This window comes from Capra hircus, chromosome 19, assembly GCF_001704415.2.
Source record: "Capra hircus breed San Clemente chromosome 19, ASM170441v1, whole genome shotgun sequence".
Taxonomy (NCBI): Eukaryota; Metazoa; Chordata; class Mammalia; order Artiodactyla; family Bovidae; genus Capra; species Capra hircus.
The window spans coordinates 31,046,829-31,066,691 of NC_030826.1; the positions used below are offsets into that span (position 1 = coordinate 31,046,829).

A 19,863-nucleotide genomic window follows, 5' to 3' on the forward strand; every position below is an offset into this window, starting at 1 on the left:
GGTCAGGAGAGAGGAGGACCTTCGTCCCAGAGCTTCCATGTTTGTGTGTCTTTGAAGACGGTGTCTATGCGTCTGTCTGTCCACTTGCCATAGTCTTCCTTGGATGGAATGTTTGACAAAAACGGGAAGCCCCACCCCCGTCTGCTCCCCCGTGGTGTGGGTCCTCAGTCCCCTACCTGGGGACGGTGAGGCTGAGCGGAGGCCAGAGCTCAGCAGGCCCAGAGGGAGTGACAGGTCCCTTTAGCCCTGCAGCCCTGGGAGTCAGGGCGCTGCCCCTGCCCCTGCCCCAACCCACCGGGCCCCCAGCCCCGAGCTGCCTGCTGAGGTCTGGACAGACTACGTGTGTTGCCTTGGGGACCAGCCCTCTTCCTGGGCTTTTTCCAGGAAGTGACCTTTCAGTACCGAGCAGAGGCGTAACTGGAGGCAAGTGGGACGGGAATGGGGGTGGCGATGCCCACAGGGAGGAGCTTGCCTCCCTTACTCCCGGGGTCCTCAGGGAGACCCTCGTCTCACCTCTGCCAGTCCCTTAGGCATACATGTGTGGTCTTGAGTTGGGCCACTGTGTCAGGACCCCCTGTCCATCAGCCCTGACATCCCCAATCTGGTGTCACCTGGCTCAGCCAGGGGGATTCCCCTGTATGCAGAGTCTGGTTCCAGGCAGTAAGGGATCCAGTGGGCCTGAACCACAGGTAGGAATGTGGATGTCCAGGCCCATGGGTGGAGCAGGCCCCTCGAGACCAGCTTCAGGGGACCCCCGCACCAGCTGGCCCTTCTGTGACACCCCAGGCCCCCAGGCTCTCAGCCTTCCCCCCCACCTCGCCCCTGCCGCCTTGCAGATCTGGTCCACTTCGACGTGCCCTCCATCCACGTGGAGCTGGGGTCAGCGCTGCGCCTCGGGCCCCTGGAGCACGTGCGGCGACACTCGGTGGCTGAGAAGAGAGACTCGGAGGAGGAGTCGGAGAGCACGGCCCTGTGAGCAGCACCGCGCACGCGCATGCACACGGCCCTGCGAGCAGCACTGCGCACGCGCGTGCATACGGCCCATGCCGTCGCAGCAGCTGCCGCCAGGTGGGACCCCTGCGGATGGCCACGCGGCAGGTTTCTGTGGTGCAGATTTTTTTCGTCCCCTCCGGATGGTGACTCTGGCCTTTTGTTTGATCTTTGCCTTTTGACTTTGTGCCTATTTTGATCCACTTTCGGCCTCCACGCCAGGTGACTGCCCTCCCCACCCGAGGGCTGGTGTCGGAAACATCCTCAGCAGGGTGGGTGTGCACGGCTCGGTGGTGGTCAGCCGGGGCTGCCTGTCACCTGTGCTGACAGCCGTGAGTCCTGCGAGGTCCGCCTGATGGTGCAGAGCGGGGAGGGAACGGGCCGGGGGCCTCGCTCTCAGGAGCCTGGAAGCCTGGGGCCCTGGCCGGCCTTCCTCTTCACAGCAAGGAGCTGGCGGGGCAGACCTTCTTCCGTGGGCTTTGATGTAAATGGCTGAAGACGAAGAACAGTTTACTCCACGCTGTGGAATGACGCTCCCGTTACTGTCTGAAGGTTTTCTGAGTTTTAAAAACGATGTTGAGTGTGTCTGGGGGACCCAAACGTAACTCCCCAGGCAATCCCCAAAACTTGAGATGTGTCTCAGTAATTGAGCCCTCCAGGATCCCCCAGCTAAGAAAGGGGGTCATTTTCTGGAGGTCAGAAGTGAATAGCAATAATCCTGTCACCCAAAGCCCAGAGGGGAAGGGGGCATTGCCCGTGGAGGCCCCAGGCCCACACCCCCAGCTGAGCGGTGTGCAGAGCTTGGCTCACCGTTCCACAGAGCCCCCAGCCGGCCCCGGGGAGGAGATCCTGGGGGTTCTGGTCACACCTGGGACGGAGGGAGAGCGAAGTGGATTCCGGTCATGCATGCAGAGTCCAACCTTACAGTTTTATCCTTTTAAAATAGAATACCTAAACTGGATATAATATTTGTATATATAAAATCTATATTTGTTTAATTTGAGCCATTCAATCTAAACCCATGTACAGGTGTACAATGAGAGATTTAAATGCTTCGTTATTTTTCCCAACAAAGTGTAAAGTAATCCTCCTCCAATAGTGGGACTTGCTGATTTCTGATGTTCCCGGCTTTGCTCGCATCCTGGCAGGGCAGCTCAGTACCCAATTTGTAATGGAGCCCGGGGGATGACAATTACCTTTCAATACGTGTACAAATAGTTGTCAAAAGTAATGTTATTAAAATAGATTTATTATCCCTGAGCGTGGCCTATCTTCCTGTCTTAACAACAAGCTTGCGGGGACACAGGAGGCGAGGCCAGGGACTCCAAGGTCACGGTGAGTCCAGTCCTTGCTCTCTGTCTCAGCACCTGTGTCTCTTTAAAGCTCCTCTCCCTCCTCCCCGGTGGTAAGAACACGCGAATACTAGAGGCGTCTGTGAAGAGCCACTCCCTTTCCAGACACTGACCTCAGTGCTGTCCAGCCCTAGGGGAGGCCCGGCCGCCAGCCCCACGTGGTGTCGCTTCACACTCCGGTGAGTCTGTTTATGCGGCAGGAACGGCAGCCCATCTCTGCGTTCCTGGAACCACTGCACGCCCACCCATCGCGGTCCACAGCTGACAGTCCACACGACTTGACTTTGGCTAAGACACCAGGCTGCAGAGGGGTGCTGGCTCCCCGGGGATGGACTCTGAAGGCCGTTGCCAGGATCAAGCTGTTTCCGGGCACCCGCAGTGCAGAGCTGTACCCCAAGACCCTGCTTGGCCGCAGCACGGGGACACAGCACTCGGTGCAGACGCCACCTTCACAATGTCCCGTCCTTGGAGATGCCGTTCCTGAGGCTGTGTCCCCAGCCCAGCGCTCGTGCAGGAGACCGCTGGAAGCCGCGGCCTCCCTCCACACTCCCCGGCCCCACGTCTACTGGGCCCTGGCCTTCTTGCTCTTCGGGCTCGGGGGCTGCTCCGCGGGGGCGCGTTTCTGCGGTGGTTCCACATCCTCCCCGGCGAGCAGGGCCGCCCGCACCTGCCGCAGCTCCCGGCGCTCCCGGCGCCCCTCCATCTCCTCCAGGTCCCCGGCAAACAGGGCCTTCAGCGGCGCCGTCAGCCTGGGCACCGTCGGGAGGTCCCCCAGGCTGACCTACAAGGCAAGACGAGGCCGTCATGGCTCACAGGCACTGGCCACCCTCGCAGGCAGACTCGGCTGGAAGACTGGCCCGGCTGTAGGGAGAGGAAGCCAGGCTCCAGAGGCCCAGCTTTACTGTTCAGAGAATGCCGTCCCTGGGCGGAGAGTGGCTCACGTGTCATAGCTGGGCCTCCAGGGGGCTTTCGGGGGCCTGTGCCCCAAGGCTCTGTGCCGGCTGTGGTGGGCAGCAGGCCGAGCCCAGCCATCCACACAGATGGAGGCACCTCTCCCTGCCCCCGCCCAAGGGGTCCCCTCACCTTCATGTGGTCGAAGGCGATGCCCACTTTCTCGTTGAAGTCAGGGCTGAAGAGCGGGATCTTCGCATAGCGCTGGCTGAAGTGGGTCAGCATAATGAAGGCTGCGCTCATCCGCATGCCCACACCAATGGCCTGGGAGGTGGTGCTGCACACACGGGTCAACGGGAGGCTGGAGGAGCAGGCCGCGCAGACCCCGGCCCAGACAGGCACCTGGGGGCCACAGGCTTCCTGCCGCTGACGCAAAGCCACCCCAGGGCCCATCTTGCCACCTCCCCCAGTGCAACCCAGGCTCTGCGTTGTGCGACTGCCCACCAGTGAAGGCCTCGGGGACAGAGGCCTCCCACTTGGGGTGACACACTCCTCCCTTAGATGGCCCCTTGACCCTGCCCCAGCCATGCTTCCCTGGCTTCAGCATATTTCCAGTTCTTTCCTGAGCCACACCTCCTCCAGAGTCTTGCCTTAGAGGTGCCACAGAAATAAAAGTGGAGGCTGGGGAGACAGTCGCTCGGGGTCAGAAGCCCCTACGGCCCTTGGTGGGAAGCAGGCCAGCCCAGCATCACCTGGGGAGCCACAGGGACCGGGCGCTCTGTACCTGTGTGTCTTCTCCACGGCTTCCTCTTCCAGACCGTCTTCCAAGGTGGCCTCGTGGATCAGGAGGGTGGCATCCTTCCCTGAAGCAGCAGTACAGGTGCCGAGAATAAGCCCTCTGCCTGGGGGCCACAGGGGTCTGGGGGCCGCACAGAACATGCCCCTACTCACCCATCTGGACCAGAGCTTCGCAGGGCATGGTGTCCCCCGAGTAGACCACCTTCCAGCCGGACATGTGGACCAGCGCACAGCCGAAGGCATGCTTGCAGTGCCGTACCAGGCAGGTCTGGAACTGGAGGAGGGGTGGTGGGCTCACGGCCAGCCACATGCTTCTGTGGTCCCCACCTGCCCGCCTGCGCCCAGGCCTCCCCCTACCTCCTCCAGGCCACAGGTTTCCAGCAGCAAATTTATCAACCTCTCCACCTCAGGGCTGGAGACCTCAGCTCCCTTCTGAAGGCATTTGGCAGGAATAATACTGTGAGAAGATAAAACATTTAAGAAAAAGAACATTTAATTTGATGTTTAGGCCGCTGACTAGAGAGCCCCACTATTACAAGGAACAATTCAGTGCTGTCACTGAGAAAGCAGGGTGCTAGGCCTGGAAACCGTTTCATGGAGAAGTGCTGGCAGAGATCTAGACTTGCGGATGGAAGTGGAGGAGGCCAGGAGAAACTGAAAGCAAAGGGCCTTGATGTGTGGGAGCCACCCGAGGGTTTCCGCCCTCCGCAGCTCTGCCACCCAGCCCGAGCCCACCTGACGTGGTGCAGCAGCGGCTGGCACTGGTTATGGTACTGCTGGAGCCAGGTCCGGAGCTGGGTGGGGGCGACCACGAGCAGAGGGTGGCAGGGTCTGCCCAGCGATGCCTGCAGCGGAGAGAGAGCAGATGTTTCAGTGGAAACGGTGTGGAGTGGGAGGAGGCGTGCGTGTGTCATACCAGGAAACAAGGAGCAGTACAGTCCAGTGGACTCACCAGAGCACGCTCTCTCTGTAGCAGGATGTTCAACAAGCCCTGGGAGGAGGGAACACAATCAGCCTCGCGCAGACCCGACCTCCCTCCCGAGGCAGGACCCTGGGACCCCAGCTTGCAGTCCTTGGTCGCCGTCAGCCACCCCTCTCCGATGCCCACCACCCGGCTGCCGCCCACCTCTGGCTACAGGTGGCTCCAAGCAGCTGCCTGGCCAGAGGAGACCCTGAGGCCTCAAGACACAAAGGCCACCGAGTTTTCCTAAGATACCGCGCTGGGTGGGAGGCACGGGGCCCGAGGAGGGAGCCCACTCACCGTGTGGTGGTCGGCGTGCAGGTGGGACACAAACACGGCGGCCAGGGAGCCCAGGACCCGGTCCACACCGTCCCCGTAGTGGCGGCACAGCTGCCCGAAGGTGCCCTCCCCGCAGTCCAGCAGCAGGCACGTGTCGGGGCTGTGGGGGACCGAGGGGGGATCACTCAGGGAGGACAGGGCGATACCTCAGCCCCACCCGGGGGGCTGCCCTCAAGGTGAACGCAGCCTCACATCTGTCCTCCTTGTACCAGAGGACATCCCGACGCCCCGGGACATACACGAGCGTCCCCGGAGTCGCACAGATGCTGGGCACCCAAGAGATGGTCTGTGTGGGAAGCGGAGCCTGGGGGCAGGTGCACCACGATGCTGGTGGGGGCCGTTACTGACTAGTTCACAGTGGGAGCTGAAAGCCTGGTGAGACTGCGTCTCAGCCAGGTGACCAGGTGATGGCTCACAGCACATCACCTGCTTCATCCAGAGACGCACTGGGTGTCCAACTGCATGGATCCCTCATGTCCAAGTCAGCTACCTGGACCACCTATCACCTTACTGCCCCACCTCTCCCCGGGCGCTCCAGCCAAGACTGGCCTCCAGGGATTAAAGGCTGCACCTTCTGAGTCACCTGGGAGTGGGGCAGGGTCCCCCTGCCAGCAACGCCTCCCTTCAAGGGTTCATACCTGATATTGACAAGCGTGGAGCTCACGTTACGGATTTTCATTGGGATCGCGGACCCTGTTCCCAAGAAGACCACTTCTGGGTACTGGCTGCTCGTCTCTATGGAAAAACACGTTGTGAGCCAGCCCTGAGGTTAAGTCCAGATCCCCAGGAGGGGGTGATGTTCAGATCAGAAGGGGCGAAAAGCAGAGCAATTCCACAGGCCCAAGTCTCTTGGTGGTGAAAGCTGTTCAGTCCATAGAACTCTCCAGGCCAGAATACAGGAGTGGGTAGCCTTTACCTTCTCCAGGGGAGAATAACTGAACCCAACCCAATGATTGAACCCAGGCCCAGGTCTCCCGCATTGCAGGTGGATTCTTTACCAGCTGAGCCACAAGGGAAGCCCAAGAATACTGGAGTGAGTAGCCTATCCCTTCTCCACCGGGTCTTCCCGACCCAGGAATCGAACCAGGGTCTCCAGCATTGCAGGCAGATTCTTTATCAACTGAGCTTTCAGGGAAGCCCCCAAGTCTCCTACTAGATGATATAACAGGGGGCCCCTTTCCGTGCTGAGAATCAGCTCAGACCTCTGGGCTGAGCCCACCTGGCACAGGTCCCACCCTGCTGGGAGGGGCTCGGGGGGGGGTCTGCCCTCTGGGAGGAAGCGGCACAGCCTCCTGGATCCTGAAGCCTGGGGCCCCGCAAGGCCTCGCCCAGCCAGACAGGCCCCGTGTGCACGCCCACGAGCAACGATACAAACGGAGCTTTAACATGCGAACCTGAAGCCTACCCCGGCAAGCGCAGCCAGGAGGCCCAGTCCTGAGACTCCAGCCTGGTGCTGACTGGCTTGGACCTGGCCCCACCTTCTGGTCCAGCCTCCTTTCTCCACTTCAGGTGTTAGCTGAGAACACCACCACTGGGAAAACCAACTACTGCAGAGAGGCCCCAGAGTTCCCCAAACTGTCTTCCCACTGGGGCAGGGGAAGCCCGACACGGTGAGTGATGGGGCCAGAGTGGGACACAAACACGGCGGTTCTGCCCAGAACCTCACCCGAGGTCCCAGACCCTCATGCTCGGCTTGCATGGGCCTCATCCCCTAACCTCCGACCTGACTGGTCTGGGTGGGGGCAGGCACTGGTAGTAAGCAGACCAGAAGGCCCTGGGGTTAGATAGCGTCAGGCTGACCCCGCAGTCGGTGCTGCACGAATGCCCTCCGGAGGGCAAGCCCGGGAGGCGCTGGTCCCTGGTCTGCCTCACCCTCTGGGCCGTCCTGGGCCGTCTTCCTGTACTCCTGCACGCTCTCCTGGAAGTTGGGGAGCTCCAGGGCCTCGGCGATGAACTCCTCGGGGTCGCACGTCAGGACGGCATCCCTGCAAGGTGGTGGTGGAAAAGAGGACAGAAGGGTGCCGTGGCCGTGAGAGAGAGCTGACGTCAGCACTGGCCCTGGGGACTGCCTGCAAGTGCTTCCACCTCTCAGTCACGGCGTGGCAGACCCTCCCCAGCCCAGCGGGTCTCACACCTCCAGTCCTCAGAACCTCGCAGCTCACAGCGGGCGGGCTGGCCCTGGCAGCACTGATACATGGGCAGGGGCCTCCCTGACCTCTCTACTCACTAGACCCCAGTCGTGCCAGGCATCCCCCTGGGGGAGGGGGAGGAGGGCTCTTAAAGGGCCCCAACTATTCAACACAACAGTGGCCAAGGTCCAGCCACCTTCCCAAACGTGGTCCACTTGGACCACACTGGTGTGCACAGGACACTTCAAATTTTTAAACACTGAAGACAGAGGGCAGTAAGCACCTCTCACGTGACTGGCTGCAGGGTAAGCTGGGTTCACCAGGTGCTTCAGGCAGGGCCGGCCTCTGACCCAGTACCCCTCCCCCAACCCCCGCTTAAGACTCTTCCAAGGAAACCCTGTTTCACCCAAAGATTTTTATGGAAGGCACTTGTTTCGTTAACGCAGCAGGAGGACTGCAGTGCCTCCAGTGCCTCCAGTGAGCAAGCACCCCCGCCTGGAAACCTGGCGACGACCTTGTTCTGAAGACTCTATCATGACCTGGGAAAAGCCCTACAGTGCATTAGGCCCTAAACCCACAGTACAAACACACATCTCAACACTCCACCACACACTGGGTCAGAAATCAGACTGGTAACAGGCAGTCTTTCAGGGCGACCGGATGGCGAGCGACTGACTTTCCTGCTCGGAGGCAGAGGCCACGTGGCTGCAGACCTGAGACACTGACCTCCCGACCCCGAGACCACACTGACCTTTGCCACTCCCGCCGGGGTCGGAGCTGGTACTTAAGGAGACACTGGCCTCGGACCGTGGGCACACCCTGGGCAGCACTGCCTTCCTGCAAGAGACGGAGCTGTGACCCATGTGGGTGGGGTACAACAGGGACAAAGGAGAGCCACTACTCGAGGGCGGGGGCTGGCGAGTGGAGATTGGGGGCTACCCGAGGGCAGGAGCCGGCTTGAGGGTGGGGGCTGGCGAGTGGAGGTGGGGGGCTACCTGAGGGTGGGGTCCGGTGACTGGAGGTCAGGGGGCTGCTACCTGAGGGCGGGGGCCGGCGAGCGGGGGGAAGATGCCGGGGTGGATGAGCCCGAGCTGGGTCTGGATCTTGTGGCTGCGCAGGTTGTGGACCGACTCACAGTTCTCATTCAGAACCAGGTGTTCAGTGTTGGGCCCGAACCTAAGACGGTGGACACACGGTCGTCATGGTGTCTTTCTGGGGGCACTCCAGCCCACAGGGTGGTCATGTACTGGGACCACTCGAGGGCGAGTGACCTGTCCAGAGGTCACCCCAAGTGGCCAGACACAGCCCAGCTCCTCCTCAGAGCCCAGTTCAAGGCCTTTGGGAAACCAGGAATAGTTCCAGGGCTGGGGACTCGGGAGCACGGGGATGAGGGGAGGAAAGGAAGATGGTGATGGACGCCAACACTCAGACCACGAGGGGCAGAGGACCAGGGGCGCCAGCAAGAGAGGAGTCACCACGTGCCCCAGTCCAACCCCAGCCAAGTCCCTCCACCCAGCCCTCAGGCGGGCGGTGGAGAAGAGCAGGAAGGTGCCCGACGTGGATAAAGCTTCTAAAGCAAGGCTGCTGCTCTATCCTCCACGTGTTAGGAAACACACACGTGATCATCAACACAGGTAGGGTTTGTTCCGAGGTGAGGGTGTGGAGGGTGCAGGCAGGAAGCCAGCCCCAGGCAAGCAGACGTGTGCTCGCAGCGCCCCCTCGCGGGGACTGTCTTCACAGCACGGACGCCCCCGACCTCCAGGAAGGGCAGGAGCCCGGGGCCCCTCCTACCTCTCCATCCACTGCTGGTACCCGCTGTCCAGAAGCACGTGCTCCGGGGCCATGTGGACCACCAGGGCCACGGGGGCATCGGCCTTCTCTTGGTAACTGGGAGGAAGCAAGCGGAGGCTCTGCTGGGTCCAGTGAGGCACAGAGTGCAGACCTCGGACTGGGTAGTGGGAGCCCGGCCTGGCTCTCCCAAGCAATGTCGGTTCTCACCTCCCTCCAGGAGGGCCCGCCTCACCTCCTGAAGGCAGTATTCTCACACAGCGGCTGGATGAACCCTTTGTCTGGACATTCTACCACGATGAAGGTGATCCCGGGGTCCGGAGGGGTGCAGATCTCTTCAGGCAGAATCTGTGAAGTCCCTGGGGTCACTGTGTGCTCCCAGGGCAGGCCCCCGAGTTCCCAGTGACAGCACAGCCCCCTCGGGGAGCGTCCACACCTCCACCCTCTCTCCACTGACACCAGCCGGGGCCGGCCGGCCAGCGCATTTCACATTCCGCTCTCGGTGCAGTCTCGTCCTTACATCCTCCAACCTTGGTGAGGATGTCACTCCTTGGGGCCATGCCTGAAGTCCACCCTGAGGGGGCCTCCCCTGAACCCAGGGACAGGGACAGCCCCTGTCCTATCAGGAAGACCCTCAAATCCTAAAGGGAAAACCCCAGAAATGCCACCACTCGGCCAGCACTGATGTGCAGGACAAGCCTAGACAAGCTCAGCTCAGTGATGAAACCCAAGCTGCTCACTCCCCTGCAAGTGGGGCCCAAACCAGACAGCGACTGTCTAGCGTCTGGGCCCAGCTTGTGGCTGCCAGGACTGCACCCACCTCTCTCCCTTCGTAGGTGACGCTCTTCCCGTCCTTGACGGCAGCAATGATGGGGGCGATGGCAGCTGTTCCGCTGAAATGATAGGCGAGGCCTCGGTGAGGGTGGGGCCCCGGGGGTGCCCTGTGCCAGGTGAAGCCCGCCCCCAGACGCCCCGCCACTCACACTGGGAGACCCAGCTCCTTCGCTTTGAGCACCAAGAAGTTTCCCTTCTTCACGTGGAGCTGTGAGGAAGAGGACAGCATGTGAGGCCAGGGTCTGACGGAGAAGCATGGTTTCCACCATCAGTTTTGCAGTCGGTTTAGCACTGGAAACTGAATGCTTTAAAACTGATCTGCTTACTTCCCCAACCTTGTTAACTCCTTGTCCATCTAATAACATGCCGTCTATTCCCATCCCAAGTAAGAAGCGTCCTCCAAGCACCTGGAGGAGAGACGCTCGTTTTGTTATCCTGCGCTGGTCAAGAGAGAGCCAACGGAGCGTCACCAGAACAGAGTCCAACAGAAACAGTCACGGCTCCACCGTGTGGCTCGCACTCCAGGGACAGGGAAACTGGGGGTGGCTTTTCTTGCTGACTTTTCACACATGTGGCAAAACTGTGCTGCTGCTTTCATACCAGAGAGAAGTTACAATAAAAAATTCCCAGTATTCTCTTATTACGTTAGAAGGGAAAAAAATCCTATCGCAAAACCTCATGATCATCATTCTGTACTTAAAAACTTGCACAACTTGAGGGGGCCCTACTCAACAACTAGAAGGGCCTCTGCTCACAACTAGAGGAGCCCCCGCTTGCAACCAGAGAAGCTCCTGCTCACAACTAGAGAAAGCCCATGCCAGCAGTGAAGACCCAGCACCGCCAGAAATAAACAAACATAGTAATGATTACAAAAGAAAATCTCTTACCAAAGTGGGTATAGAGAGAACATATCTCCAGATAATAAAAGCTACTAATTGAGCCCAGAAGTAAATCCACACACCTACAGTCAACTGATCTTCAACAAAGGTGGCAAGAATATATTAACACAATGGGGGAAAAGACTTTCTTCAGCAAGTGGTGCTGGGAAAGTTGGACAGATCCATTTAAGTCAGTGAAGCTAGAACACTCCCTCACACCATACACAGAAATAAACTCAAAGTGGCTTAAAGACTGAAATATAAGACATGACACCATAAAGCTTCTACAAGAGAACACAGGCAAAACGTTCTGACATAAATCATACCAATGTGTTCTTAGGTCAGTCTCCCAAAGTAACAGAAGTAAAAATAAACAAATGGGACCTAATCAAACTCACAGCTTTAGCAAAGCAAAGGAAACCATAAACAAAATGAAAAGCCAACCTACACAGTGGTAGAAATATTTGCAAATGACGCAACTAAAAGGGTTTAATTTCCAAAACATACAAATAGCTCATAAACTCAACAACAACCAAAAAAGCAACCTAATGGGAACAATGGACGGAAGACCGAAACAGACATTTCTCCAAACAAGATATATATGGATAGCCAATAGCTATCCATATATATGCATACATATGCACATGAAAAGATGCTCAACATTGCTAATCATTAGGGAAATGCAAATCAAAACTCCAATGAAGTGCCACCTCACACCAATCAGAATGGTCATCATTTAAAAGTCTACAAAACAATAAATGCTGGAGGGGATGTGGAGAGAAGGGAACCCTCCTACACTGTTGGTGAAAATGTAAGTTGGTGCAGCCACTGTGCAAAACAGTATTAAGGTTCCTCAGAAAAGTAAAAACAGAATTACCATACAATCCAGCAATCCCACTCCTGGCTATGTATCAGGAGAAAACCATAATTTAAAACCATAATTTAAACCGTAATTTAAAAAGATATATGCACCCTAATATGCACTGCAATACTGGTTACAACAGCCAGGACATAGAAGCAACCCAAGCATCCGTTGATGGAGGAATGGATAAAAAAGATGTGGTATATAGATATATATATGTGTATACATGATAGAATATTACTCAACCATATAAAAATTAAATGCCATTTGTGACAACATAGATGGACCTACAGATCAACATATTAAGTGAAGTCAGAAAAAGACAAATTCCATTTGCTATCACTTATACGTCCAATCTAAAACAGGATGCAAATGAACCTATCTGAGAAAAAGACTGGTCACCAAGCGGGAAGTCCGGGGTCGGGGAGGGGAGGGGAGGAGTGGGAGCTTGGAATTAGCAAATGCGAACTATCACATATAGAATGGATATAAGGTCCTACCGTATAGAACAAGAAAACATCCTGTGATAAACCATAATGGAGAAAAGTATTTTTAAAAAGAGTATACATACACACGTGTATAACTGAATCACTTTGCTGTACAGCAGTAGTTAACACTGTAAATCAACCCAATTTCCATTGACTTCAGAAACTTAACCTTTCGCTGTTTCTGAAGTTCAAGAGCGAGGCTCACAGCCAACTAGGAAACATGTTTCCGAAGACTGACTCTGGTTGGAAGACAATCTGGACACGTACACGAGCACGGGCGGTTTACTGGGAACCAGGTGTTTTCTCTGATCACAGAGAAAGCTGCTACCCTCAGGTCACCAGACACGCGCTCACCTTACAGACGAAAGCGACCACCAAGGAGGTGTCCCTGCCACGCACTTTCCGGCCAACACCTGAGAAGAGACAGTCCGACCGTGACCGGGCGAATGGCAAGGCTTCCAGGCATCACAGGTCAGTGATCAAATGACACTTAACCTGGCGTCACACAAATTTAAAAGGAAGGAACTTTGGATACACACACACACACTTGTTTTTCTCTCAAGCAGAACTTTCTTTTTTTTCTAACTCATGTTGAGATTTGAGAAAACAAAAATGCAAAAACTCAAACCAGAAAAGAGCAAGTGAAGGGTTTTTAAATGTTTTATGTTTTACCTAGAAGTGGAGATAAGGGAGAAAAATAAGCTATAATGTGCTTTATCAATAACTCTGTGAGAAATAACGTAAAAGTTGAAAGGCCTGCAAAAATGTCAGTCCTCACTCATGCCATCCAAGGAGGACAGTTCACAGGGCTGGGGCCCCTCGATCCTCAGAGCAGAGGCGGGAACTTATCAAGCTTGCCCATCCCTGGACCACAGTGTCCTCAAGCAGCCCGATTCCTCTGGTAGGTCTCATCCTGGAATTTTGATCCCGTTTCCCAGGGGGCTGTCATTCGGAAGAGGAGGCACAAAGCCACTCTTTGACTGCTTTGTCAGCTTGGCTGTTAGGTCCTGCATTCACAAAAATTAACTGGCATTACTGCTGCCTCAATGAGACACAAACAGTTCATCGAGCCTCCTCCATCTGCTGACACCAACAACGTCAGAGCAGTGTTCCTGTGTGTGTGGTTTTGCAAACTCGACAGGTACACACGCAAATACTAATTTGCTACATGTGAAATGGGAATTCAAAAAAATCCAAAGACTCAGCAATGAATTGGAAAGACTTAATTAAATGATCTGTACTGTATAATGAAATAACATAATTTTGTACCAGAAAATGGGAAACACAAAAGCCTCTGTATGAATCATTTGCCAGGCCCTGTTTTCCTCTGGGTAAACTGGACCCGAAGCTTGGGCCCCTACCCCCTGGCTACAAACTGGCCCTTAAGGCTCCGTGTGGCCACCTTTACGACAGCCTTCTCAGCTGCCTGCAGGTGTCCTAACGGGACAAGGAAAAAGCGTCTGTTCTGCACAGAGAACTTCCTTAGGACAAAAACTTGAATGGAGAGCAGAAGGAAGCAAGGACTAAAACAGACCCCACGTCCACCCCAGCCCCCTCGACAGCGCACTGCTGACCGAGCGCCATTACCGTCTGGATGCTGCTCTCCGTCAGCTGGTTCTGCATGTGGAGGCGGCTGTGGACTCAGCCGCTCTGGACTCTGTGCGGGCGGCTGCTGACCACTCGTCTGCTCGCCTGGTCGGTAGGGGAAATGAGCAGATGACACAGCCCTCGGGCGAGCTCACAGCCAGGTGCCCACTACACTGGCCTGTCCTCCACTGGCCACCAGCGGTTTCTCCCATCCCCCCGCCTTCCTCGCCAAGGACCCACCTCCTCGCGCCCCAAGAAAACGTGGCTTTCTAAATGTTTGCCTGTGCAGCTCAGCTTGTAGGGTCTTAGTTCCCTTAAAGCCCTAACCGATGGACCACCAGGGGTCCCCACCATGTTGGTACTCACAGTGGATGGGGATCTGGAACACCGTCATGGTCTCGTCCTTGTATTCTGGCGCTGAGTGGGGCCGCACGGCTGTGGGGAAAAGACCATGGGATAGGGACCGGGGCAGCAAACACGGGCACGGGAATCACCTTCCCCGAGCAATGGAAGTGCTTTGGAATTTTGCAGAAATCTGCATTAAACCGAGAATTTCTAAGAAATGAAAATATTTAGGGAAGCAGCAAAACTACATCTTCAGCCATTAACGTTTAGCACAGCCACGTGAAAAGACATACGAGGTTCACTGGTGATGAACCGCCAAAAGAAAATGAAGCCGATGGTTAAGTGTAAGAGACACAGGTTGACACTCAGCACTGCCAGGCCAGGGAACCTATGCTCTCAACTCTGAGAGCCAAAAAAAGTTCTGAAATAAAACACCAGCGTTCTTCTACAGAAGAACCAACCGGAGATGCCCCTGACCCGGCCGGTACCTCGGTCAGGCCTCTTCCCATCAACCGGCCATGTGCTCCCAGAAAACCTGCTCCCAGGCCCTCTCTCTGTGAGGGATCCAAGGCCACTCAATGGTGACACCCACCTACAGGGCCAGGTAGGAGCCTCAGGGCCCCAAGGAGACCCCATCCTGCACACACCCCGTACCTGGCAGCTTTTGACTCACTCCTGCCTTCCCGCCGTTGTTTAAGGGGATGAGGTCAGGGCAGAGAAAGTGCAATCAGCAACAGGTTCAAAATTCATCTCACATGGATGAAGCACTTGATTTTTAAGGTTTACTTTGGTCAGCTTTTATGGATTCTGATTTGAGAGAAGGGGGCATATGAGTAGTTATCAAGGACTTACCCAGATCTATTCCTTTCAGTGGACCAGAAAATATTTTGATAGCTTCCAGATACTTCTCCTAAGAAAGAAAAACAAGGAGGACGAAACACATGTCCAAGCGCCAATACATGAGAGGCGCTGGAGGCAGCAACGTACAACACACTTCAGAGAGCACCTTCAACTTTCTTACTGAGTGTCCACCACAGGTCAGATGCCTGGGGGTCAGCACTGAGAAGATGGGGTACCTGCGCTCAAAGAACTCAGAAACCAGGGGAAGAGACAGAAATCATACAAATGACAACAAGCAGCTGTGAGGCTGAGCGTCCTGCACGTCTGAAACAACACAGGAGACTGGGGTCCAAACAGTCTGCAGGGTTACTGGCAGGGCGGGGGGGGAGGGCGGTGGGCAGGCATCCCAAGCCAAAGCCCTGGAGCTGAGCCCGGACGTTTGGGAGGACACAGGAGGGAGAAAATGATCTTGGCCTGAGACAGGTGGGGACTTTGTGAAGAGCTCAGAGCTGGCCCCGCAGCCTCACTGTGTGGCTGGGCATAGATGCAGGGCAGGTGAGGCCCGGGGCCAGTGGGACCTGGGGGCCACGTGATGGTATCTGGACTATGTTTACAGAGACCTGTGAAGGGTTTTAGGACGAGGTGACCCGCCTTCCGTTCCACTTGAGAGGGACCCCTGTGGCTACGGTGCTGAACAGTCACGGGGGTGGAGGAATGGACATGGGAAGTGATGGCGGACCATGGTGGGACAGAGCTAATGAGGAGGACATAGAGGGACGGCTGCGAGGCATTATTCTGCAGACAGATGTCACAGGCAGGGCTGGTGTCTGGCTGCCTTTTCCCTTAGGACCTGGGAAGTGAAGTGAACCCTTATACCAATAATGTGTTTATAACCTCTCCACAGTGTTGTAAGCTGGCTTGGAAGGTACAACAGAGATGTATGAAATTTAATAAATAAGAATAAAAGTTGTTCATGTTGAGGTTTCACATAAAACAACAAAATTCTGTAAAGCAATTATCCTTCAATTAAAAAATAAATTTTAAACAAAAAAGAATAAAAGCTGACATCTATCTTGTGTCCATATAGTGTGAAACAAAGTAACCAAGTGCTCTGTGTTACCTGTTTAATTCATAACCCCTGCGACCCTTTCACAGATACAGACACTGAGGCTCCAGGAGGGAATGTGACCTGAGCCCAGTCAGAGAATCAATAAAGCTTGGACTCAGGTTATCTTTAGCTTGAAACGCAAAGTGTTTCCACCGCTATGAGATTTCTCTGGAGGGCAGAGGGCCGATGTGCAAAACTGGAAATTACTGTGGAAGTTAAAATGGAAGGCCCAACTTTGAGACTCACCAGTTGTGGAGGTCCAGAAAGCACACACTTTGGAACTCCGGTTTCCTTTAAAGTGAGGATCATTCCTTTAAAAAAAAAAAAAAAAAAGAAGAACAAATAAACTCAGATCGCTCACAGCCCTGACTCGCAGTCACCGCCAGGAGGCGCACTCCTTACTTAACTGGCTGCGTTTTCTACTTGTTCTCATTCCAGAGTTACCAGGGAACACATGCAGGGCAGACCTGGTGCTGGCTAGAGGTTCAAGGGACACTTACTCAGGACTTGACACTAGAATGAGGCACGTCGGGGGCAAAAATCCACCGAGTCAAAGGACGGCATCAATTCCGCACCCTGGGCGCCTCATCTGAGTCTCAGTCCTGGGGGATGAGGCGAGTCCAGCCTCTACTCCTTCCCACCTGCTCCACAACGCCACAGAATGTGGCAGCAAAGCAATCTCGATCTTTCTAATTGACGGGCAGAAACAAGGGGCTAATCGGGGTACCGGGCTTTCCTGGTGGCTCAGTGGTAAAGAATCCGCCTGCCAATGCTGGAGACTTGGGCTTGATCTCTGTGTGGGGACGATCCCTTGGGGAAGGAAATGGCAACCCACTCCAGTATTCTTGCCTGGAAAACTCCACAGACAGAGGAGCCTGGCGGGCTATAATAGCCTATGGGGTCACAAAAGAGTCGGACACTTCTTAGCCACTACACAACAACAAATCTGGATACTGGGTCTCTGTGTAGCTGATGGTCCCAGTGGCAGACATAATGAGTTGGCCAAAAAGTCTGTTATGCAAAGACCCAAACCATCTCCTTGGCCACCTAGTATTTACTGTGATCCCCATTTACTTTGACCACACACTCCAGTCGGTCCCGCACCTCCAGTCCAGCAACTCAATAAATGAGGTGGGTGGTTAACACCTAAAGGCAGCCTCCACATTAACACCTACTCTTCTGAGCCACGCTTTTTGATGCTTCCTGCTGTAGCTCATGGGGCAGGCATAAAAAGAATTCCAGCTTCCCTGGACTTCAGGCGATGGGCAAAAAAAAAAAAAAAAAGTGGGGGGAGTGGGAGCGGGGGCGGAGAAGGCAGCTTAAAATCCCAGAGACCTCCCTGCAGCCTCTGACCTGCACAAGAACGGACTCACCACACAACCCGCCAACAGTAGACCAGTGCATTCGGGTCAGGAATATGTTGTCCAAACGGGACACCTTCAGCCTAAGAAAGAGAAAGCGCTGGAGCAGGACACAACACACTGGCCGGGGACCCTCTCTTCTGCTGACCCCCGTGTCAAAGCCGCACAGTCATCCCCGCCCCGCAGGAAGAGGGCTGACTCACTTGTGCTCCTGCATGAGTCGCTGGACGCCTTCCCCGCAGTTGAAGAGATACCTAGAAGACGAATATCGTACCAGAGAGTCAGAGTCTGTAAAGCTTCTGCCACCGATCAGACGCTTTGCTGTACACCATAGAGGGGAAAGAAAAAAAAAACCCTGAAAACCCATGTGGTGCTACCGGCCGAGTGTCTGCTGTTAGGACGCTAGGTTTTGAACCCTCCTCGGCAGACGCGAGGGGGCAGGGGTGGGCCGGTGCTGGGGTCCTCTTCCATCACCTCCTCCGCACACCTGCCCACTTCACACACGGACTAAGAGGCCCCAGCCATGGGGCGCACGCGAGAGGGCTCTGCCTAAGCGGTCAGGGGCGCCTCCCGGAGCCGCACGGACCGGGAAGTACGGGGTGCGGGCTCTCGCATCCACACTGACAACCGGGTGACCAAGCCTAGGGAGGCGGGGCTCGGCCAGGGGACACCCACCCCCCACCGGGCCCCAGCGCGGCGCACGGACCGGTTGAATTCCGAGAAGACGTAGAGGGCGGCGCCCGCATCCCGGCCACCGGCTGCCACCACCTGCAGGTACACGGTGTTCGGGCCCCCAGGCCCCCATGACGGGCCGCGCTTCTCCCGCGTGCGCAGGTGCCGCAGCGGGTCCTTGGGCGGCCGCGGGCGGCGCGCCGGCCCCTGCGACATGGTGCGCGCGGCCGCGCACCGCAGCCCCAGCAGCGAGCGGAGCGCCCACATACACAGCCTCCTCTTCCCGGACCCGAGCGCAGCCGGCGGCCTCGGTCCGCATGCCCCGCGAGCACCGCCCCTCCACCCGCGTGGAGCCCCAGCCAATCAGCGCGCCGCCAGCCGAGCTGCCCGCCTCCGCGAGGCCGCACGTCCAATAGGGAGGGATCTCTTCGCACAGCCCTTGTCAATTGGCGGTGGTCATAGAGAGGAAGAATGCTAGAGCGCCCTGAACGGCCCCGTCCCTGGTTTCTTTCTGGCTTCCCCTGGCTGTTCTTTCCGGAAATCTTCCCTCGTCTGCGCGGGGCTTCCGGGGACTCGGGGCGGGACTTCCTGGGGCACAGGACCGGAAAAGGAGATGTGGGCTTAGGCTCAGCGGCTGGGCACCGGTTCCCACCTATTCTGAGCTGTTCCCTTGGACGAGTCAACCGCTTGTGGTGGTGGTTAGGATTAGATGTGAGGAGATAAACTATATAGACCTTTACTATAGGAGTTTTGCTAACTTTTATGTTGTAATTTTCGTATGAATACACGTTTCAGATGTGTTTTACTGGGTTTTGGAAAGAAAAGCAAGAATGGGAGTTAAGAGAACAATCTCTGGAATAAGAGAGTCTTTTATTAGTCGAGTGATCTTGACTTCTCTGAGCCCGTTTCCTTAACTGTAAAGTGTGGGTAGTCAGTTTTTACTTCGTAAGGTTTTATTTTTTTTAATATTTTTGTGTATTTATTTGGCTGTACCAAGTCTCAGCTGTAGCACGCAGGATCTTTAGCTACAACGTGTGTGATGTAATTCCCTGACCAGGGAATCAAACTTTGGCCCCTGCATTGGGAGGATAGAGTCTTAGCCACTGAACCATGAGGAAGTACAATACTTCATAAAGTTTTAGAATTAAATCACCACCTGACCTGCTTCTTGAGAAACCTATATGCAGGTCAGGAAGCAACAGTTAGAACTGGACATGGAACAACAGACTGGTTCCAAACAGGAAAAGGAGTACGTCAAGGCTGTATATTGTCACCCTGCTTATTTAACTTCTATGCAGTGTACATTATGATAAATGCTGGGCTGGAAGAAATACAAGCTGGAATTAAGATTGCTGGGAGAAATATCAATAACCTCAGATATGCAGATGACACCACCCTTATGGCACAAAGTGAAGAGGAACTAAAAAGCCTCTTGATGAAAGTGAAAGAGGAGAGTGAAAAGGTTGGCTTAAAGCTCAACATTCAGAAAATGAAGATCATGGAATCTTGTCCCATCACTTCATGGGAAATAGATGGAGGAATTTTAGGGGGCTTCAAAATCACTGCAGATGGTGATTGCAGTCATGAAATTAAAAGACGGTTACTCCTTGGAAGGAAAGTTATGGCCAACCTAGATGGCA

The 19,863-nt window shown here is 55.4% G+C and overlaps 2 protein-coding genes across 4 annotated transcripts in view; one reads left to right on the plus strand and one right to left on the minus strand.

Moving 5' to 3' along the window:
* Positions 1 to 2,250, plus strand: part of ARHGAP44 (Rho GTPase activating protein 44) — a 117,327-nt gene extending 115,077 nt beyond the window's left edge. The window contains exon 21 of one of the 3 annotated variants that reach the window (XM_018064675.1): positions 837 to 2,250. In XM_018064675.1, coding sequence (XP_017920164.1) covers positions 837 to 976 — 140 coding nt within the window. In that variant the 3' untranslated portion in view covers positions 977 to 2,250. The remainder of the gene's footprint in view (positions 1 to 836) is intronic. The other 2 variants (XM_018064677.1, XM_018064678.1) reach the window with 2 other exon arrangements.
* ELAC2 (elaC ribonuclease Z 2) lies at positions 2,219 to 18,557 on the minus strand. The gene is made up of 24 exons (XM_018064679.1): positions 18,258 to 18,557; positions 17,755 to 17,805; positions 17,564 to 17,634; positions 16,437 to 16,501; positions 15,095 to 15,152; positions 14,264 to 14,332; positions 13,898 to 14,002; positions 12,665 to 12,723; positions 10,232 to 10,290; positions 10,069 to 10,141; positions 9,484 to 9,596; positions 9,252 to 9,347; positions 8,498 to 8,636; positions 8,212 to 8,297; positions 7,204 to 7,316; positions 5,970 to 6,066; positions 5,293 to 5,431; positions 4,984 to 5,022; positions 4,767 to 4,876; positions 4,389 to 4,488; positions 4,185 to 4,305; positions 4,018 to 4,096; positions 3,426 to 3,570; positions 2,219 to 3,123 (listed from the first exon to the last, which is right to left on the minus strand). Exons 1-24 carry the CDS (start codon positions 18,488 to 18,490, stop codon positions 2,905 to 2,907), a joined length of 2,439 nt encoding a protein of 812 aa, XP_017920168.1. The 5' UTR covers positions 18,491 to 18,557; the 3' UTR covers positions 2,219 to 2,904.